The sequence below is a fragment of the Sebastes umbrosus genome, chromosome 20, assembly GCF_015220745.1.
Source record: "Sebastes umbrosus isolate fSebUmb1 chromosome 20, fSebUmb1.pri, whole genome shotgun sequence".
NCBI lineage: Eukaryota > Metazoa > Chordata > Actinopteri > Perciformes > Sebastidae > Sebastes > Sebastes umbrosus.
The window spans coordinates 14874485-14896791 of record NC_051288.1 but is presented as its reverse complement, the minus strand read 5'-3'; the positions used below and the strand labels follow the sequence as shown (position 1 = coordinate 14896791).

Below are 22307 nucleotides of genomic sequence, written 5' to 3'. Positions count from 1 at the left end.
ATAGTGTTATGAACTTTTGCTCAATTACTGAATACAATAAAAGTGAAATCACTTTGATATTTAGGGCCGCAACTAACGATTATTTTCTCGATTAATCGATGAGTTGTTTGGTCTAGAAAATGTCGATCAGTGTTTCCCAAAGCCCAAGATGACGTCCTCAAATGTCTTATTTTGTCCACAACTCGAAGATATTCAGTTTACTGTCATAGAGTAAAGAAACCAGAAAATATTCACATTTAAAAAGCTGGAATCAGAAAATTTTGACTTTTTCTTTTCTTAAAAAATTAATCAAAATAGTTAGCGATCAATTTAATAGTTGACAACTAATCGATTACACCATTTAGACATTATCGCCAACGTTCTATGATCGTAGACATTACCACTTTATTACCTACACCCGAGAGTGGGGGGGACAAAAAGGTCTCGTTGTCCCCGCCTATGCCAACAACATGAATTCATTATTTGCGATCCCATAATGCAGATAAATATTTCAAGGCAATCAAAAATTGAACGAGCCAACATAGTATGAATGTTTTATTTGAAAAATTGGATCAAGAAGTATACATCATACAACCAAATAACAACCAAACTGCTATGCCTATATAGCACGCAACTTAACATGGATGTATTAAGGTTAATTAACAAACTTTTGTGCTACAAGATACTGTACGTCCTTCAGTGTAAAAGCAAAGTCAGTGACTTGTGAACCTGGTTTTGTGGTAAACATGGTGTTAATGCTCCAGAGCTGCAGCAACACTGAGAACTAGGAGATTTTCCCAACTGAGTATTTGTCACATTGGCCTGAAAAGCTCCAAAAGTTGTCAGTCAGTGACCGGATATGTCTAGTTTTCTCAGTGAGCAACTTCCACTGGTTTCCAAGAGGAAGGTTGTTTCACACTACTGCTACTAACTCATGACAGATGGTGAGGACTATAATGTTAAGAGGCCCAGAATCTCCTTTACTAATGGGGACATTTTGGGAAAGTGACAACAAACCAGCATTATCTTTCCTTTCTATTTACAGCATTAGTCATGTGAATGTGACGGAGTATAGTTTGCCATTTTTTGTTTATTTTTAAAGAAGTACGGGCTACTTTCTCTGTGAGGATAGAAAAGGACGGCAAAGAGCACTCTGGTGGGATTCAGTCCAGGACGAGTAGAGGAAGAGAGAGGGGGTGCTTCAAAAAACAAAGTGTCAACAGATCAGCTGCTGACGCAGAAACCTGCAGTGGAAAGAAGACACAAATATTTTGCTTAGTACAAAATACCAAATGAAAACACAAAACATGCAAAAAACAGTATTTTCATGTCTAAAAAAAATATTCAAACAGCTGTAATAATATTGGTGATATGACGGCTTTTTGAATATTTGCATCTCATCATAAACAAATGAGGACTCACCAGTGTGTGGGACGCGTCTGTATTTGCCCAGCAGGCAGATTTCTTGCTTCTTCTGGGTTACAATGTGCTGATCCTCCGCCCTCAGACCTTCCGGATAACGAGAGAATATGAAGGAGTAGCTGTCCAGGCATGTGCCGTCTTCGTCTACCATTCTGCAGGAGTAGTGGATGGCGTAGTTGACATAGTCGGTGTCAATAACCCAGTGTTCATCGTCTGATAGCAGAGAAGGGAGGGAGACGGAGTTGAGATGTTTACCAAACCATCCTTTTGCAATTTGGGGAACCATTTTTTAAGTACATGTAAAGCCAATAAAAACTCATGAGGTAATTTGATGTTTTGTATATGGCAACTTTTTTGTTCACAAGTGTTTTTAGCTAACTCGCACATTATCCCATCGCCATCAACTGGTGTTGTTTGAAACTCCAGACTTTGTGCTTAGAAAATATGTGATTATCTCTTTTCCACATTGATTATTTTTAAGTGGGCTTGAGCACTCTGTCAACCATTTATACAAACACGCAGTGCTGGGAGACGTAAAAGAGTCCCTTGACAGCGTAATCAAGTCAACAGCTGATGCAATTATATAGATGGGAGTTGTAGATGCAGAAATTGTACTTAAAAACACAACAGTTTGGGTCAGCGCTGGGATCATGGTACATGTCAAAGTTACACTCTGTGACTTTTGGACCCCTTCCTAGTAAGCATTTGATTTGATTTATTCTCCGGGGGGTCAGGGTCACCGAGATCCATGTGCTGCAGTTAATGATTAAATTAAATCAACAGTTGATGATCTGAAGGTCAACAATCCCTTTTGCAGTGTAATATCAGTGACACCCTGCTGACAATGCCAAATGCTTATGCTAATATGGTGCCTAGTCATACATCAATCATTAGTTGCCTTGAATTTGTTGTTCCAGAAATCCAAGTCAGAAATTCAAGTTAGTCTGTCCCACAACTTACTTCCAGTCTGCAGGTAAGCGGCAGCTCCCCAGTACCTCATCCTGAACTTGGCAGGGTCAGCAGTTTCCTCAAAGGTAGCCAACATGTCGGCGCACATTTCCCAATTGCTAGAGGTCAAAAAGAGAGGAGGACGTTACGAAAGATGGGGAGACGAAATGGAGGAGATAAAGAGGAGAGCGTAGAACCTGTAGGGAGTTGCACAAATTCACAATGAGAGAACAGAACTCACTTGAGGATGATAACTCTGCCCTTAGCTGTTGCCGTCATTTTGCTGTCCTCTTCGATAGTAAACTTGGCCACGACGTTGTCAATTAAGAACAAACCTTCTGGGTCCTTCTTTGCTACGGCGTACCATACCCCGGCATACTATGAGAAAGGAAATCCAAGTGTGAGTCCACTTCGCTCCTCAGTGTTTTTCAATTAACAGTAAAAGAACAAAGATATTCAGTTTAATTAGTCCTTTAAACAGAACTAATATTCCTATGTATCTAACCAAAAAAACTCTGAAGATGATACTACAAAAGCAGATGTATATATGATCAAAGAACTAAACCTCCGACTCACCTTTGTCTTGTCAAAGTTCTGCATGACCTGGATGTTGGCCACCTGGCAGTCCTGCGCCCAGGCCAAAGCCAGGAGACAGAGGGCCACAACGTACCGCAGCATTCTACCTCAGAGGAAAGGAAAAGAAGGACATTCATCAGCCACATTGCCAGTTCATTAAAGTCCTCGAGTAAAGTGGAGTGCAATAAAATGCCACAAAATGTTTGCCTATGTGCTACAAACAAAAATCGGAATAATATAAAAAACAAACTTTTACAAATCATTCATTTAAAGTCTTTAGTTCAAAATGTAAAAGCGAAAAAAAACAAAGTCCATTGTCAATGCATACCTGAAAACAAAGTGGGAGAGCTCACAGAGATTCCTCTGGTTCTCTGTCATATAGTCGTGGCCTTATATACAGCTGGCTAGTCTTGCATAATGACTTGTGGAGATCTGAACCTCCCCTGCTCTCCCCACTAGCTAGCTTGCCTTCCATTGGACAAACATTTTTACGTAACTGCAGCCCCCAGTCCTATTGATTTGTGTGTTCTGCACATTCGGCCCACCACCCCTTCTGTAGCCCCTCAAAAAAAATGTGTTCTCCTGTCAGGACTGAGGCTTTCTTATTTATGAAAGTCTTATGAAAGCAGCCGCTAGCAAAGCCAAGAGGACCATCTGGAACAAGCTGCAGACACGTGTAGATACAAACATTGGTCACACTCCATAAACATAGGCGTAAAACGACTATATAACGTCGTAAATCTAAATGTGTTTGCATGCATGAACTTACTGTACCCCTTTTTTTGTGTGGAAAAAAACTGGATTGCAGTAAATGAATGTTTCGACCCTTTCTTATTTACCAATACAACGTGTCAGTAGGCGTGCACGCTTCCCGGCACATCCAAATGAGCGCGTCAGCTGTTGACTTGATTATGCTATCTTTTAGGACTGTGTTTGTATAAATGGTACAATCAATGTGAAAGAGAGATAATCACATATTTTCTAAGTTCAAAGTCTGAAGTTTCAAACACCAGTCATTGACAATGGGATAATGTGTGAGTTAGCTAAAAATGCATGTTTTTGTGTACTTTTGTACATGTGTCTACAAAAGACGAGTCCAAGAGAGATAATGATGTAATCTCATTTAAACAAGAACCTCTTCATTTCATGCTGTTTTCCCAAGAACAGGGTCAAACAGCTTGTGCCATTTTTCTGACCTATCTTATTGTGCTGTTCCAGGTTTGTGCAGTTAAAGAGTACATCATTCAAAGTACAAGCAAGTTAAGAGAAACACGGTCAACACAGGTCTGTATTTCATCTGACTTAAATCTACTGTGGCAGCAGACTTTTATAAATTGATGCTGTTATTTTGCACTGAGGCTCATGTAACCAGTCCTCTGAGGGCTCGGTTGAATAAAAAGAGCACACAGCACAGCCAAACATCTGCAGCTTGCATAACCAAAGCCCCAGCCAGCAGAAAACAGCACAATCACTCATTTTCAGCAGAAATAATAGCAGCTGGAATTTGGCCAGAGGCAACATTTCATAATCGTGGAGATTGGCCAAGAAACTCTGTACGTTACACTACCAAGCTGGTCCATGCATTTCACATTTTGTGCGGTATAGAGGTAAATGTCATGCTTAAAGCAGGAGTCAGTTTCTTGTTTTGATGGAGTCTGAAACTTAAGTAACTCAAAATTAGGGATTAGGCAAACGACCTCATTGCTACGCTGCTTGTGCTGCCACTGCTAGGGAAGTAGTGTTTTTAGCGGAGTGTTTTGTCCACCTATCAAAATATGATTTAGCAATTGAAATAGATCCTTTACAAGTAAAAAGTTGCATTAATAAGCAATAAAACAAAGTTCAATGCACTTAAGTGTTTTGGTGATACGGCCTTGTGTGTTCTGGTATGACCAGTATCCGGCGGTGTCTAATGTTAGCTAATTTTAGCAAACTTTAGAAACATTATATTTTGCGTCTGACATTACTGAGTTAGTTGGCTGACTGTTTTCTACATGTGGTCCCATTCCACTTGCTCTCAGTCAGGTCACCTATTGGTGTCTTTAAGGATTTGGCGGCATCTAGTAGTGTGGTTGCAGATTGCAACCGACCGAGTTTCCCTCCGCACCTTTCCAAGACTACGGTAACATGAGCTGCCAAGTGCAAAACCGTGGTAACGATGTTTGTGTCGCTCAGAGGCCATCCTTATCATAATAACACAACTTAAGGAGCAACGGAAGTTAGACGGCGGCTCATGTTACCGCAGTTTCACAAGCGTGTCGGAGAACTAAGATGGCCTTCAGGTAACGTAAAAACATGAAAGGGTCTCTCTAGAGCCAATGTTTAATTTGTCCGTTCTGGGCTACTGTAGAAACATGGCAGACTCCATGAAGAGGACCCGCTCCTTATGTTGATATGAAGGGCTTGTTCTAAGCTAACGAAAACACAATGATTCTTAGTTTCAGGTGATTAAACACTAATGAAAACATAGTTATGAATATTATATTCTATTTCTGCTAATAGATCCCTCGAAATGTTACATACTGTTCCTTTAAAGCAACTGGCTTAACTGAATATTGGCAAATGTAAAGAAATCCAATGTGCCGTCATTCTGTAATTGCTACCTGTGGCCACAGTGGCCATTTTTCTACCTTTCACTTGATCCGGATCTGTTTGTTATTGTGTCCAAGTCCCGCTCAAGGAGAAGTCTAGTTGTGAAATCTGAATATCCGTATACTCTGGCTCAAATAAATACAGGCGGCCATCGAATTCAAAGACCTCCACATTGTCAAAGTCATCTAAATATTCAGCTATGACAGTGAAAATCTTTTCTATAACATGAAACTATGCTTTCTGTACTCAAACACTCACTTCTCCTTGAGCGAGACTCTTTCCATGATGGCAGATAGTTAATAACAATCAGTGCCTGTCATGGCAAAAACAAGCACTTTTAGTGGGTGTAAATGACGCTGCCAGCTTGCCCCAATAGCAACATATTGCAGCCTGAGAGCAGCTGCCATCTGCAGCGTTCTCCCTCAATCATGGACCAATTCCAGAAATGATTGTCCCTATTAGTCAGTTAGACACAAAAACATGGGAAAATACAGGTTGAAAAAATACCAAAGTTCAGAAATATGACATTATTCATCTTATTCATCATTACATTTGTCTCACCTGCCTCTCTCACACACTACTCTGCCAACCGGTATCTCCTACTGATAAATGGGCTGCTCTGATTTGTTTCCACAATGCCTCACATCCACACACCCACACAGACACACACCTTTTGTAGTTCTCCCTTGATGAGCTTTCCCTTAATCCCCACAGGCAAAAAATAGTGGGGATCTCCTTGTCTTGCCAGCCTGCCAGCAGCTAACCAGACAGTGCAGTTAATAATAGCCAGCCATCTTTGTTTAGGGCCTTGTTCCCAGACGTCCAAGTCCCACTAATTGGCCAATTTCCAGTTCTAGGACTGATACCTCCAAGATGATGGAGCTTAAATTAGAGCACACAGGTCCATGTAGCCTGCTCACGCATTTACCATTACCACTATTTAGGTACTTCCTCCTCTGTAGCAACAACAACAAGGATAGAACAGTGGTAATACCCAATGCAGGGTTGGCTTGCGCTAGGAGGTTAGGCCATCCAAGGCAAGGAAACCTGATATAATATCTCCTGCTTGCTCAAAATCTGTTGGGACTACACATTAAATATTATACTGGAACTAAAGCGGCCCTGTTTTAGTCGATCAGTCGACTAACTTGTCGTTTTGGTCCTATTCGACTAAGATTCCATCATCATTTATCCATTTTTTCCCTCATCTGGAAGTCAATGTTTTTTTTAAATGGGTTTAAGTTAGATGCCTGAAATAAGGTCGCTGGTTAACACAAGCTGAAGAGATTTAAATGTTTTGTTCTACAACATCAAATACATCAATAAATACCCCACTCGTGAATTTTGAAGCTTTTACGTGTCTTAAAAAAGGCGGTTGCGAACAAGTGGCTAAATGAGACTACTAAACGTCATCACGCCGACTCGTCTGCCTTTACAGCCTCGTTACGTATACTCACGTTCATGCGACCGTGGTGTAGTTTGTTTAAAGACTAACGTTAGCTTTTTATTTCTGGCGATTGCACGCACGCTTCAAAAATCATAAAGTGGTGTTCATTTGTGAAAATTTTCTTGCTGAACAAAACGTGTAAGTATCTCTAACGTATGTTTGCCACAGAGCTTATTTTCTGCAATAATCCAAAACCCAATGGAACAATCTCATTGGCTTTTTGTCGAGGTAACCAGGGCGATGCTAACTTCCTGGTTGGCCTACAATACGTCATCCCTGGGGTACTCTATATAAAAGTAAACTCTGGAAAAAAAGCTTGGAACTCTGTGTTTGGTCAATTATTTCTCTGTTGTTACAATGCTAATGGTCATTGTATTTTACATCGTTGGAAAGCCTGTTTATTTACCTTCACAATGATGTCCAACTTGTAAGGATCATGCATTTGTGGGATGAGCAGCACAGCTGATTATGTGGGTAGCGCCCAAGAAAAATTTGCCAAAAGGCAACGTGTGACCAGGTTGGTGACCAGCATGAGGAGGAGGTGCCAGGCGGTTGTGGCTGCGTATGGATCTTCCACCGCTACTGAAGCTCCTGCCGGTGTATTAAATGAATAAAGTGTAAAATAGCCAATATGTCTTGTTTGTTCCTTGTTACTGATAGAGAGTTCAATCATCCAATCCACCAAACAACTCACAACAAGTGTCAATTCCAACAGGAGAATACACTGTTTACCATTGACGGAGCATTTTGGCAAATTTTTCTTGGGCGCTACCCACATAATCAGCTGTGCTGCTCATCCCACAAATGCATGATCCTTACAAGTTGGACATCATTGTGAAGGTAAATAAACAGGCTTTCCAACGATGTAAAATACAATGCCAAGTAGCATTGCAACAACAGAGATATAATCGACCAAACGCAGATTTCCAAACTTTTTTTTCCGAGTTCATTTGGTCAAAAATATTGTGATATTTGATATTTTCTCCATATCGCCCAGCCCTAGTATGTAGTTTCATGTCTGGGGATCTGTGAAAACCACCTGAACCAATGAGGTGTTGTTGCCACATGTTTCTTCAGTGTTGTTTCCTCTCGTTTGGGGGGGATTTGAGGACCCCAGACAGCTGTTAGTCTTTGGTCTTTACCTCTCCAGGTGCAGTCAACCTGGTGTTTCACCATAGAGCATAGGCTCACTCTCTCCCGTGTTGCCCGATATAAAATGATCAGCGTTGGGATTTGCGGGTTAAGGACGCTTAGAGCAGGGGTTTTAATGTCATGACGTCACATTAATTAGCGGCCACTCTGATCCTTTCAAGCCTCTAAGCCGCACTCTGTCTTCCTCTGTCTGTCGGCAGACACGGGGATGAGTTAGTGGACCGCGAAGGAGAATGCTGCTGATGCACACAGCCCTGTAGGCCACAGCAAAAGCTCCCCTCTCCAGTTTTAACACATCCCTGCAGGTGATGCTTTTGTGAAAAAAAGAGGACGGGAACACAACACTTCTCAAGTTCAACATGGCAGACAAGGACAGCGTGGAGAAATACCTGGAGAACAACCCGCAGTTCGCCAAAGAGTACTTTGATAAGAAGCTGCGCGCCGAAGCCCTGACTGCCGCCTTTTCTGCGACCGTCGACATCAAAGACACCGCTTCCTTCAAGGATGTTAACTCCGTGCAAGAGGCCGCCATCATCTTCGAGCTGGTCGTGGAGCTGCAGAAGCAGGGGAGCATGGAGGAGTCCATTCACAAAGTGTTGCAAAGAGTCGCCCTGATCTTACAGGCCGACAGGGTCGGGTTTTACTTGAACCGGGCACGAAACGGAATACCTGAGCTCGCCAGCTGCCTCTTCGACGTGACTCCGACGTCCAAATACGAGGCCAACATGGTCCATCCGCAGGGAGAGATTGTGTTTCCTCTCGACATGGGCATCGTGGGTTACACCGCGAATTTCAAAAAGCCACAAAATATTCCTGATGTCTCAAAGGTGAGAAGTCGTGACTGCCATGTTATTAGTGAAATTTGCCTCTATAGCCTTGGTGGGTCTTTAAATTATTATTATTTGTATTTAATATTTTTTGACAGGACAACAGACAAAATAGATGTTATCACACCTCATAACATAACATTATAGAAAACAACTTTTTTCTTATAGTAATCTTGAATTTGTTGGAGTGTAGCCTACACAGATCATTGTCCCTACATTTAAATTACCACCACACTTGTTTCTATTCGATCTGAAAAAATGGACATAATGTATCATTTTGGTCCACCTATATTTATTTATAGCTATAACATACACATGATCAGGTCCTTGCTTCTCTAATAAATTGCTTCAAATATTGATATTGAACTATATTAGTGGTGCACATTTCAGATTTTCAATCAAAAACAGTGATAAAACGCATGGAGGGAAAGGGTTTTATTTAGCATTGTATGATTTCCTGTATTTATATGACTTATTTTATTATAAGTAATTTTTTTTGCATGCAACAAGATTTAGAAAAGCTCAGCAGATATCAGAATAATGTTTTCAGATTATTGCCATGTGTCTATGCCTATATCAGCCCTTTTAGGCAACAGTTGTATTATCAGAATAGTCCGAATATTGTGATATACTGACCCATCTTGTCCATTGACAAATGCGAATGCAGCATCTTCTGCTGTAGAATATTGAACACTGAATAAAAAAAAAAAAATCATAGTTTATTTATTTAAAAGTAAGATCAGAGAGCATGCTGCCCTCTATTTGAACAAAAGTCAATGTTAGATACATTCAGGAGCATATGAAAGCAACATTGAACAGCATAGAATGAAATGAACAGTGTAATTGTCTATGTGTTTTTGTACGTTAGTGTTTTAAATCCACCCGATATGAAGTCCTTCTTGTTTTCTCCCCAATACAGAATCCAAAGTTTTGTGACTTTGTGGACAAACAGACTGGATACAAGACTAAATGCATGCTCACCTTCCCTCTGATGGCTGACAAAGAGTGCCTTGGAGTCGTCATGGCACTAAACAAAATAGGAGCTGACTCGTTCACTGCAGAGGATGAGAAGGTGAGAATACACACTTAAACATGTACATTCACCTCTTATCTAACCAAGTGAGCTGGAACAGGCTTTTTTCAAACTCTTTCATTCATAAATTGAGCTTGAATTTGACCATTATAGTATCATCATTAGGTCGTCTTTGTTTTAAGAAGTAGCAGTTAAATACACCCTATTTTGCAGGAATGCCTGCCTGCGCTCTGTCATTAACATTTGCAACTAAATAAAGATTATTGCTGTAATTACATCTCACCAGTAGGTCGTAAAACACTCCAATTATGTCAGTGTGAGCCAATCAGACCTGACTGTCTTGATTTGGCTGCTTTTTGAACATTCGACTTGAATAATGATTTAACTGGGAATATGTTGTCTCTGTAGCCGGTATATCAAAGAACATTCACTGCTGTGTCTTATTATTCAGAAGCAGTAAACTCACAAAGAGGCACAATTCCTTAAAGAATCAACTGGGTCAGATGGAAATGATGTTTTTTTAAAGAGGAACTGAAAAAAGAGAGTGAGGAGATCTAAGAAGAGGACTAAGATGCATTATAATATCTGATATCTCTGTATTCTTTGTGTGCAGGTTTATACTTTCTCTTTATATTTCATCTCTGTTGGGGAAAAAATCATGCATCTCCAAAATATAAAGTCCAATATTTAAGAAAAAGCCTCTCATGTTTATTTGATCAGTCATCAAAGGGTTGTTAATCAAAAGTGTAATGGACCTAAGAAATGTATTTTTACGTAAATCCATGTACAAAATATGTGTTTTTTTGTGTAAAGATTAGCCAAACGTGGACTTGAAGAACTTCATGAAGTTTGACTCGTCCTGTTAAAGTCGATTTTTACTGATCTGTCAAATCGATGCACACCATACACACCCATATTCCTATTCAGTTCACTTTATATAACTTTGCAGGGGGAAATGTAACCCAATGGAACCGTTCTTAAAACAAAAAGTTCAGTCTTAAATCTGCTGTTGATGAAACCTCTAATCTCATTTGGTCCTTAGCTCTTCCACAAGTACATGAACTTTGCCCAAGTCATCGCCCTGCAGCATTTCACCGCCTACATGTTCAACGTGGAGTCCAGAAGGAGTCAGGTAAACTGAACCTCCCCTCATTAAGCACTGATGGTATTTCTAATGCACTGAACAGAGCTAATACTATATGCCATAGCTAAACATTTAATCACTTGCTGTTCTTAAAGGTGCTGCTCTGGTCGGCCAGTAAAGTGTTTGAGGAGTTGACAGACATCGAGAGACAGTTCCACAAAGCGCTCTACACTGTAAGGACCTATATACAATGCGAACGATACTCAGTGGGCCTGTTGGACATGACCAAAGAGAAGGTTGGTCTTGCAGAATAGATTCAGTTTTACACATAGGATTGAATAGATGGCATTCATAAATAACTTCTTTTTTTTTTCTGCAGGAATTCTATGACGAATGGCCGGTAAAACTGGGAGATGTGGAACCCTACAAAGGACCAAAAACGCCAGACGGCAGGGTAACAAAGTTGTTTTTCTCCGTGTTGATTCTGTTTCTGTGATGTGTAATACTTTCAATCCGACTCGTTTCAACTTTTCTATTGTAGTTTGAAGCTGAATCAATTCATTCCTAACAGGCTTTTTTCTTTTTATGCAGGAAGTCATTTTTTACAAGATCATCGACTACCTCCTGGAAGCCAAAGAAGAAATCAAAGTCATACCGTGAGCATACAATACATTTCAAAATACAGCATAAAAACCAATAACAAATTCAGTGACTTAGGATCCTAAAAATTGAAGAGCATTGTTCATCTTTTTAAATGTGTTATTTCAAAATAAAAATCCTAACTCAGTTTTAGTAAGAATCCGACTTCACACTCAAATTAAAGGGGACCTATTTTGCTTTTGTGCTTTTCCCCTTTAGTGTGTTATATAGTTTTTTGTGCATTTAAAAGGTCTGCAAAATTACAAAGTCCATGCCAAAGGGAGTTACTCTCCCCCCACAGAAACACTGCTCCTGAAACGCCTCGCTTGAAGTTCCGCCTTTTCTTCTGTATCATGATGATGTCACCAAGTAACACATTTGCATAACGGCTAGTTTGGCACGCCCTCAAACAAAGCTAGTTAGAGCCGAGCTGGAGCGGAGTTTGAAGAGTTTGGTTGACCAATCACAATAGAGTGGGCCAGCTGACCAGTCAGAGCAGACTGTGGGTGAAGGTGTGGGGGGGGGATTGGCCAGGAGCACAAACAGAGCGTTTCAGACAGAGGGTGAAAGGAGGTGCTGCAGCACAGCCAGTATGAGAAAAATAAAGCGGTTTTTTTAAAGCATGTAAACATGTTCTAGTAGAAACCCCAAATACTGGTATGCACCTGAAAATAAGCATAATAGGTCCTCTTTAACAACATTTAAGCCCAAATTTAAATGTAATGCGAAGATACATGAAGCATTCATGCTTGTTCACAGACAATTCTGAGTGTTATGGTTGGTATGGCTTCTGTAGAAGGCATCATAATGCATATTAAGAGTCAACACTGTTGCTTCTCAGTGAATAACTTGCTCACACAACTCTCTCTTTTTCAGTGGTCCGCCTGTAGATCACTGGGCTCTAGTTAGCGGCTTACCGACCTACGTTGCAGAGAATGGCTTTGTAAGTCTCTCACCGTTATTGCAAAAAACATGAAAACATATCAACATCTACCGTAGTAACATAAGAATGTAGTGAAACAAAGGGCGCAGGAATACATTTAGTACAATAGGCAAAAGACACTTATCGGTTGGAAGACTGTACATAATGTGACTTGGAGCAGCTATGTGTCAATTTATGGCACTAAATAGCAGTTTTTAGTAGAAATTGTACTGTTGTAAAAAGTTGAACATATTGCCACTATCGTACTAAAATAGCATAAAATCAATTAAACATGACTTATAATGATTAAACATAGACAAATATTATTATTTAGATAAAGGTTGTTGCAAAGATGAATTAGAAACAGAAGATATGTGTGATATTGACAAAGTCAATGGAGTCTCATCATAGCAAAGTGCCAGACTTTAACATTTTTACTGTGTCCGCCTGCAGATTTGCAACATGATGAATGTGGCTGCAGACGATTTCTTCAAATTCCAGGTGAGGAGACTTTTACTGTCCATCCACATAAAGGACACACAACACAATACACACCAGTATCAGTTTGAAGGCCCTTCCTGTACAATATGCAGATTTGTATATCATCCTGTTGCGATGCCCCTTTTCAGGAAGAATGGAAACTGATTGAATGTTTTTTCTTTCAGAAAGAGGCTGTGGACGACACAGGTTTTGTCATCAAGAACGTTTTGTCGCTGCCCATTGTCAACAAGAAGGAAGAAATTGTCGGCATCGCCACTTTCTTCAACAGGAAAGACGGCAAGCCATTTGATGAATACGATGAGCAGATCACTGAGGTCAGCACCGTGCATCCTCTCTCTCTTTTTATTATATGCAGTAACTTCATAATGCTTGTAGCTATGGAGTTTGCTCCACCCACGTGTCAATTGAAGAAACGTATCTAGAAATATTTGCCTCTCTCTCACTCCTACTCCCTCTCGTTGTTTGTGCCAGGCCCTGACACAGTTCTTGGGTTGGTCGGTTCTGGTTTGCGACACCTACGACAAGCTGAACCGCATGGAGTACAGGAAAGACATCGCCCAGGAGATGCTCTTGTGCCAGACGATGGCAACCAAAGACGAGCAGCAGTCCATACTGGTCAGTATGAGCTTGAATTTCCTGCACATTCTCTCTCTCTCTCTCTCCAGAAGCCTACCTTTGACCTCTCAGCATTTGATCAAGAGAGGCTTCTCGAGCCAGGGATTAAACGTAGTCAAAGGTTAATGTGCCATGAATAGAAGTCCTCCAATAGGAGCCATTTAGAGGATTAACAAAAGGTCTGGCGGAGTTACTGCTTGGAGCACTCGTCTGAAGTGTTTGAAAACATGATTACTTTCTGCTTTTCTTCGAATTCAAGCTGTAAATTTGTGTGGGTGATGGCAGCATGTTCATGGGCTCAATGGAAATGCCATTAGAATATAATTGTTTTCTCTTTTCTAACCAGAACACCAATGAGAAGCTTGGCGGAGAGCCTGAAGACTGCGACCAGAAAGAGATGTACAAACTGTTGGTATGTGTTGTCGAAACCCTCATCACAAAAAAAAACCTTCAATGAAATGAAACAGTGTGACACATCCGATTATGACACTCATTTATCAAACCATAAATGTATGAATAAGATTATGAATTTGCATATTCATTCACTTAATTCATTTAATATCAGCTTTGTTTAGGAATCTTGGGAATGGATTTTAGAAAGAGCTTCATTTCTTTTCAGTCAAAATCCAATTAAATTTCATTGGAAAATGTACCTTGACATTGTCATCATCTGTACCTTTTGAGTATTGAATGACTCACGGATGTCCTCTGAGTGAATCGCATTGTGTTCTTGTTCAGAGAGCGACCTGCCCGACAGCCGACAACGTCAACGGAGAAAATCTGTACCTCTTCTCCTTCAGCGACTTCCCCGTTACCGAGCACGGACTCATCAAGGCCGGCATTCGCATGTTCTTTGAGCTCGGAGTTGTTGAAAAGTTTAAAGTTCCCGCAGAGGTGAGTCATGTAGTCATAAACACTTACTTTTGATTTGTCTGCTGCCCTTAACAGGATGCTCTTAATGGTTTCTGGTGGTGCATACAGTCCTTAGGCTCATTGTTTTCTTTTGTACCCCCACTAGGAGTCTGTGATTTTAATAGTATTTATTTAAAAAACACATTAAAAAAAGTGAGAATTTGATTAAATTAGATGAGATTAAAGAACTTTTAGATGCAAACATGTAGTCCATGTGAATCATTTGGGGTCTATTTTGCTGGGAAGAGAGAATTAATGTGATGTAACTACAAATCAGAGTGATGTTCGAGTCGTGGCTCGTCTGAAAGCTCCTCTAAAAGTGATCAAACTTTCCATCTTTCTTTTCTCTCACCTCGTTCTCTGAATCACACCCACCCTCTGTCCCTCCGTCCCTCTCAGACGCTGACCAAGTGGATGTACACGGTGAGGAAGGGTTACCGTAGCATCACCTACCACAACTGGAGGCACGGCTTCAACGTGGGCCACACCATGTTCTGCCTGCTGCAGGTACAGTAACGCCTGCACAACATCTGCTGCATCTTACAGTAAACTCTAAACACTCCAAAGCTTACAGGAGTATCCTCGCAGTTGTTGTACTTTCAAGTCTTCGCTTCCTCCGCTGTTTCTTGTAAGACAGCAGGTGATGCTAATAACTTTCGCTGCTCAATATTTAACACAATACATGTGGGGGCAGTTTAACAGGCCGCTAGGTTTTACAAGAATGTGGGAACCACCTATATAGGCTCATAACGTGTTTTATTTCATCATAAATCTAATTTGAGATGTGCACCAATGCAGGTAAAACATAGTCCACATTTAGTACTTTATATGACATGAGAGCATCACAGAGAATATTTTACAGTTTCTAGATTTAAATCGATGATTTGTCTGTTCATCCTTACAGACAGGGAGGCTGAGGAAGTACTACTCTGATCTAGATGCCTTCGCCATGGTGGCTGCCGCTTTCTGCCACGATATCGACCACAGAGGAACCAACAACCTCTACCAGACAAAGCAAGTCAAAATATATATATTTGTTCTGTTATGGGTGGCTTTGGAAGCATGTGTGTAACCTGCGTCCTTTGTCTTTTTCCTTTTTTATTAGGAGTGGATCTCCTCTGGCTAAACTTCACGGCTCTTCCATCATGGAGAGGCACCACTTGGAGTACAGCAAGACGCTGATGGCTGAGGATGTACGACAACATGACTGGACAATAAATTAAGGAAATATCAAACTTCAAATGTAATGTAAATTTTGACCGTTCTTCATCGTCTTTCTCGCAGAGCCTGAACATCTTCTGCAACCTCCAGAAGCAGCAGTTTAAGAACGTGCAGCACTTGTTTGACGTCTGCATCATCGCCACCGATCTGGCCCTTTACTTCAAGTAGGTTCTCTGAAATACTCCGGCTGCTCCCATCATGCCACAGCCTGATGTTGCTCAAATGTTTAGCTGGCCGCCGATCAATGTTTGTCTGTCTACCCGCCGATCAATGTTTTGTCTGTCTACCCGCGTGTAGTTCTTTTTGACTGTCTCAGTAGGTTTTTAAGGAATCAATTTGTTTATTTGTTTTGCTCAGTTGGTCTGACTGACTGTCCGCTATTTCCTCACGCAGAAAGAGAACCATGTTCCAAAACATTGTGAACGCCACAGAGCCGATGCCAGATGAAAAGGAGGCCATCGCCTTTATTTCCAACAACCCCACCAGGAAGGAAATCGTGATGTATGTACCTGATTCGGATAATACAGCTAGTTACTTTGAAATGTATTTGTGAGAACATTTCTGAAACAGCATCATCATCAGGTTGTCATCTTGTCCTCCCTCCCTGACTGACTGTGTCTCTCACCTCCAGGGCCATGATGATGACAGGTTGCGACTTGTCAGCTATCACCAAACCCTGGGAGGTACAGAGCAAGGTGGGTGGCCTTCACAGCCTCCACATGGGCTGATTGAAACATATATATAGGGACGTTTTTAATGTCACTTTGCATTATGTTATCCTGCCTGTCCTCAGTCAGGTCTGATCAGGTTATTCACCTTGAAATATGTCTGGTTCTAGCTCAATAATTTCAGATTTATTACATACAAAAAAAATATATAGTGCTGCGGTTATTTTCCTTTTGAATAGGAAAGTATAAAGCCGTTGTCATGGCTTTATGCTTTCCTATTCAAAAGGAAAATAAAAGCAAACTGGGTTCAAGAGGCCACAGTGTTTGCTGTTCCTTTCAGATCAAATTCTACAAGCTTTTGTCCATTAAATTGATTGAAAATAACCCTCACAAGATAAAAGAATGTCCTGAGAGTGAACATTTTTTGCTACTCATTCGCAATCATTTCCTCCCCGTGCTTGTCTTTTATTACCCCGCATCATTCTTTGTTCCTCTTTGTCTGTTTCCTCTCCAGGTGGCTCTGATGGTCGCTGCTGAATTCTGGGAGCAGGGAGATTTGGAGAGATCTGTTTTGGACCAACAACCAATTGTAAGGGTCATACCCCTCTTGTGCCTCCTCTTCTTGTCTTCTCTTCCTTTCACATTTTTTTTTTTTTTTAGGTTTCTCAGGATTGTTTTTTTGTTATCTGAAACTCTCCTCTCTATGTCTCTCTCAGCCCATGATGGACAGAAACTGCGCCGAGCAACTACCCAAGATGCAGTGTGGTTTCATCGACTTCGTGTGCTCATTTGTGTACAAGGTAATGACCAGCTTTTACACTGTTTTAACAGCAGAAAAATGAGGAGTATTATAAACAATGAAGGGGAGGATGGATCTCGAGGCGTGAGAAAAGACAGATGTGGATTTTGTAAGAAGGGAGTCCGTCTGTGTTGCAATGATTCATCTGTAACAGCTGGAATTTAAACACAACCGCAGTCTGAGAGGGGTGAAACGATTTAATCCAGCTTCTATTTGATTTTGATTTCCAGCAAAGCACCATAAAAAAAAACACATTCTGCCCATGAGTTGTTTTGATTCACTTCAGTTGAATCGATTTGGATACTTTCAAAGAGTATGAGCTCTATAAATGTACAACTGTACAAGTAACTAAGCTGAGTCATTAACCTCCTTACCCCGAAGCACTAGTTTAAAGTGTGACTTCTATTTTTAAGGCAACAGCATTTATTTTCAAGCTCACCTCCGACTGTGCAATAACTACTAATCTGTAAATCCTGCTGTGTGTTGATAAGACTGTGTCAGAAAGGTGTAGATACAACTCTGTGGTAATGGAGCACTTTGTAGATGGGAACATAAAACAGCATGTCCACTGGATCTATCATGCAGTCGAATAAAACAGAACACCAATACAAAGCTACCACTGAGTTAAATCATTATTAGCTTTACAGAGCTGTTGTTGTAGCTTCAACCACCTTAGTTTGGATAACAGGATGTAAAGAGATGAACTAGTTGAACCCAACTGGACCCAAGAGGAATGTCAGCGAGCTGTTTGTCAGTTTGTCAGGATGGTATTTGGACAAGAACATACACATCCATATAAATGAACATACATCAGTCGTCCCTGCGGACTTCTGGTCTAAGAGGCGTATCGTGTATTTGCAACACTAACATTTTCCCTCCTGTAAGTTATTCTCCCTCTTTGAACAACATATACTTAACATCCAGTGTGTTTTCTTTCATTCATCAGGAGTTCTCCAGGTTCCATAAAGAGATCACGCCCATGTTTGACGGTCTGAACAACAACAGGGCGCAATGGTTCAAGCAGGCCGAGGTGTACAACGCAAAGATGAAGGCCATTGAGGATGAGAAGAAGAAAGCGGAGGATGAAGAAGCCAAGAAAGGTATAAACAAAAACAAAAAAAACAACTAAGGGCGCTTTCACAAGCCAACATTTAGTCCGTTTTAATCGACCTCTGGTGCGGTTCATTTGGGGCAATTGTGAACGCAGTAATCGTACTCTGGTGCGGACCAAAACAACAGGTCCGAGACTGCTTGCGAGAGGTGGTCCGTTTCCAAAAGAACCAAAACCAAGCGGCAACCTCCGGTGCTGAGAAATGAAACCAATGCGGAAGTGCCAAAAACCGCAGTTCATCAAGTGGCCTCTTGAGGCTGGCTCCAAAAGGGAGTTAATCCTCATAGAACCGCATGTTAAAATGCCCAACTCACCGTTCATGACAACTGTATGGGGAGTGAATTTTTATATAACTCACCCATTTAAATAATATTAATGCTTAAAATTAAATAGAAAACGAACCTAAAGTATCAATTCACTCTGATTTGGACCAGCCAAACGGACTATGGCTAAGCGCCCTAAATCTGTGTATATTGATGGCGTGATAGAAGATCAAGAGAATCATCCTGTATCAACACATCTTTTTTTTTTATTTCTTTGTGTTTTATCTAGCTGGTGGAGACGGGAAGTCAAAGACCTGCACCATCTGCTAAGTTCCTCCGGTGTTTGGATCTGGACTGACGTGGTCTGGTTAGGACTAATCCAGCCTATTGTGGTCTGACAGCTAGTCTAGTTGGAGCTCGACTTGGCCAGCTCGGTCTGGTCTGATCTACACCAGCGTAGTTCTCTCTGGTTAGGTGCTGTCCACTCTAGTGCAGTCCGGTCCAGCCCTGTTTGGTCTGGTCTGGCTCAGTCTAGCCTACTTTAGTCTAGCGTAGTCCAGTCTGCCGTCGGCCTAACTGTTCTCCGAGGAGCGAAGAGTCAGCGACATCAACCAAGAAGCAATGTTGGGACTCTGACTGCGAGAGAGAAGCCTGTTTGACTCGGAAGATGTGATGCATTTGAAACTTTCTCCTTCCTCTGCTTCGTGCAACACACAGACATGAACTTTTGGAAAAATATCTACATGGACTAACCGATATATATCCCTTTTAAACATAGCAATAATAGAAACATTCCTGACATGTATGGTTTGAAAACCATGGTTGGATGAGCTCAGAAGCTGTAAGCAAGTCAAACTCTTCAGTATAAATAGCTCAGCTAGGGGACGGCATGTGCCGCATGTGGTGTGTATGCATGCCAAAGCAATAGTTTTTCACACAGTGTTCCTATTGGCAGCCAGTTACCACACAGTATAGTAGTACTGGAGGTTGCACAATGCACTTAGCTGCTGCTGTTTTGGCAGCGGCAGGCCATGAGTGGAGGGCGGGTGGGCAGGCAGGGTCGATAACTTTACACTCACTGGGATCAGAGGAACGGGGTTAAAATTCAGTTGTTGGTTAACAGTTAGAGTAGCGCGAGTTGTGGAATTAATTCCTCGAGGAATCTGCAATGTGAAGGATCTCTTAATGCTGAAGCTCAGATACAGGAAGCGACGACGTGCAATCGACAAGGGCTGATGTTCTCTTACCTCAAAGTCGCTGACGAGTTGTGTGAGAGGGTGTATTTATTTGAATATGCAATTTATCTATATACATAATATATTTTTTTTTTGTCTGACAATTTTGTACTTGAACTGTTGGAGAGTTTGAGACGAGCTTTGAGAGAGGGCGTTCTGAATGTGTGAACAAATGCACGCTTAAATCACATTCTAGAACATGTATTTGTGCAACTGTATTGTCAGCTTTGACAAAACACCTGTAAAGCTGTTTATCCTTTATGTCCAACAACCTGGAAGAAAACAAACAAAAAAATGTTTTTTTTTAATTGTCACATCAGTGTTTAGAGCAAAATTATAATTCCATATTTGGGTGTGGGTATCCCCAGAGGCCCCGTGATACAATATTAGCACGACACTTAAGTCACGATACGATCTTATTGCAATTTTAAACATTTTTGATAGTATTGCGATAAGATATATTACAATTTATTACCTTTTTTCAAATGCAAATTATGCAGTTTGTCAATATATCTGTTTTATCTAATAAGATACAGTTTCAACTCTGTTCATCTCAGAGTCTTCATTCAGATATCTTGCGGTGTGAAATGACCATGCCAGTTCTCCTCGACAAAATGTTGCATATATTGGAGCTTTATTTAGTGTTCTTCCTGACAAGCCAACATTACACGGGTGGTATCAATCACCCGCTGCAACCTCTAAAAGGCCGAATAGAATCCGGATGTGATGAGGTTAATAGTTTATATAAAAAAATATCGATACTTGACATCCGTGTATTGATTAAATGTTGCCACACAAAATATCGCAATACTCTGCTGTATCGATTACTTTTCCTTATCGATTCAAAAAAAGATAACTTCTTTTAAACGTGCATGATTTCACATGTATATAGCTAATTACATAGAAATTGTAAATTGTGTAAACTTAAGAATAACTGAATTGTAAAACTGATTTGAAGGATGTACAGTAAAAGCAACCAGCCAGTCAAACAGGATACAGTAGATATCTGCCTCTCCCTGTAAGAAGATTGGATGGGATTTGATTTGATTGCCAGCCAGCGTTTGGGATCCACACAGCTTTAGACTTTAAATACCCTTCTTACAGAGGAGGAGGTAAAGCAGGCTACCAAAGCCTTGTATGTATGTGTTGGACTACTTGGTGTTTAAAGTGTGGCAGATGCAGCTATAGCATCATCGATTGTACGGTGGCACAGGCCAAAGTCCTCCGTTTTCTGATGCAACAGCGTGACGAATCGCGCAATAACTGCTGTTTGATGTCTAGTCAGCGTGAATCTCCATGTGAACCTGAATTGAACTTGATCTGAATTGACAGTGCACCTTCTGAAACACTTTTAGCAACGTCCCTCCCGTGGCGAAGGCAAGCTGCGGCTCTCAACTTCCTGTTACACAACATCTTCTCCTCTAATCAACGGGGCATCAATCAAAGGCACTTAATCCAATCAGAATGGCTCTGGGACAACCTTTTCTGCTGCTTGAGGCGAGGCGAGGAGCCGTCGTGGTCACTGGAGCCCGAACTGTGCAAAAAACATTTAGCGATACATTATTTAGCCATGAATTTACCTCATTGTTCCTGCTGCACACATCCGTCTCCAGTGATAAAAATGGCCCCTCGCTTCTCCTTTCAAGGATCCTTTTGTGAGATACCAAATAAATGCACTGTATGCTTTCTACTTAACCCATCAACTGTCTTTCAGACATTAGAAATTTGACGTACGAGATGACCTCTACTGTATGTATGTGTCATGAGATGTAATATGTGTAAGCAAATAAAAGGAATTTATGGAAGTGTAAGAACAGAGAGAATCCCTTTTTCTCAACATTATCTCACGTTCACACTTATCGAAGGTTAGACAGAGGCGGAGAGTGAACTTAAGAAACCCGGGGCTAAGCTGCGACAGCGCTCGTTCTTAGTCATATATATCGTGCGGGGATCTTAGAGGCTCCAAAGCTGGATGAGCCTCTGGGTAAAAGAGGATCAGTGGATTGGTTCTGATCCCCCCCTCGATACAGCGTTGTCTGGCGTTCTGAGTTACATCCTGTGTTGTGCCGTCTGCAGGTTCTGCATGCAGAAAACTGGACGTTGTGTGGTCTTAATGTCATAATTTTAATAAGTATGCAATAATTTAGAAGACTTTGCCCTTTGAAAGGAGTAAAAAAAAGACATATAGTCTCTTCACAGGGCCCCGCCTCAAAATTTGAATGCTAAATTTAAAGTGGGTTAACTTATTTACATACCTACATATTCATAGATTCTGGATTTTTCAATGAAGGAGAAAGAGTAGATGTCATTTTAATAATTTTAAACTAGCTAATTATGCTTTTTTTTTTGCAAAACCATTTT

General features: G+C 41.0%; 2 protein-coding genes across 3 annotated transcripts in view; one reads left to right on the top strand and one right to left on the bottom strand.

Moving 5' to 3' along the window:
* pde6c (phosphodiesterase 6C, cGMP-specific, cone, alpha prime) overlaps positions 1-21760 on the top strand; it is a 34983-nt gene extending 13223 nt beyond the window's left edge. The window contains exons 1-22 of one of the 2 annotated variants that reach the window (XM_037755037.1): positions 8476-8943; positions 9863-10015; positions 11019-11108; positions 11216-11356; positions 11440-11514; positions 11652-11716; positions 12576-12642; positions 13075-13122; positions 13287-13436; positions 13594-13737; positions 14084-14149; positions 14476-14631; positions 15049-15156; positions 15554-15663; positions 15755-15842; positions 15934-16034; positions 16264-16371; positions 16502-16565; positions 17053-17127; positions 17255-17338; positions 18284-18437; positions 19001-21760. In XM_037755037.1, coding sequence (XP_037610965.1) covers positions 8476-8943; positions 9863-10015; positions 11019-11108; positions 11216-11356; positions 11440-11514; positions 11652-11716; positions 12576-12642; positions 13075-13122; positions 13287-13436; positions 13594-13737; positions 14084-14149; positions 14476-14631; positions 15049-15156; positions 15554-15663; positions 15755-15842; positions 15934-16034; positions 16264-16371; positions 16502-16565; positions 17053-17127; positions 17255-17338; positions 18284-18437; positions 19001-19041 — 2556 coding nt within the window. In that variant the 3' untranslated portion in view covers positions 19042-21760. Of the gene's footprint in view, positions 1-8475; positions 8944-9862; positions 10016-11018; positions 11109-11215; positions 11357-11439; positions 11515-11651; positions 11717-12575; positions 12643-13074; positions 13123-13286; positions 13437-13593; positions 13738-14083; positions 14150-14475; positions 14632-15048; positions 15157-15553; positions 15664-15754; positions 15843-15933; positions 16035-16263; positions 16372-16501; positions 16566-17052; positions 17128-17254; positions 17339-18283; positions 18438-19000 lie in introns of those variants that run through there. The other variant, XM_037755038.1, reaches the window with a different exon arrangement.
* On the bottom strand, positions 520-3404 carry rbp4 (retinol binding protein 4, plasma). Its single transcript, XM_037755039.1, has 6 exons — positions 3254-3404; positions 2926-3028; positions 2591-2727; positions 2362-2468; positions 1402-1614; positions 520-1223 (listed from the first exon to the last, which is right to left on the bottom strand). Exons 1-6 carry the CDS (start codon positions 3301-3303, stop codon positions 1204-1206), a joined length of 630 nt encoding a protein of 209 aa, XP_037610967.1. The 5' UTR covers positions 3304-3404; the 3' UTR covers positions 520-1203.
* Positions 21761-22307: the final 547 nt, after the last annotated feature.

What these genes read in the sequence shown, in the direction of transcription:
- rbp4 (XM_037755039.1), bottom strand. Translation starts at nt 3,303, where the DNA reads ATGACAGAGAACCAGAGGAATCTCTGTGAGCTCTCCCACTTTGTTTTC. An exon ending in AGAACTTTGACAAGACAAAG is followed by an intron (nt 2,728 to 2,925) that starts GTGAGTCGGAGG and finishes CCTTTCTCATAG; the next exon opens with TATGCCGGGGTATGGTACGC. An exon ending in CGCTTACCTGCAGACTGGAA is followed by an intron (nt 1,615 to 2,361) that starts GTAAGTTGTGGG and finishes CTCTGCTATCAG; the next exon opens with ACGATGAACACTGGGTTATT.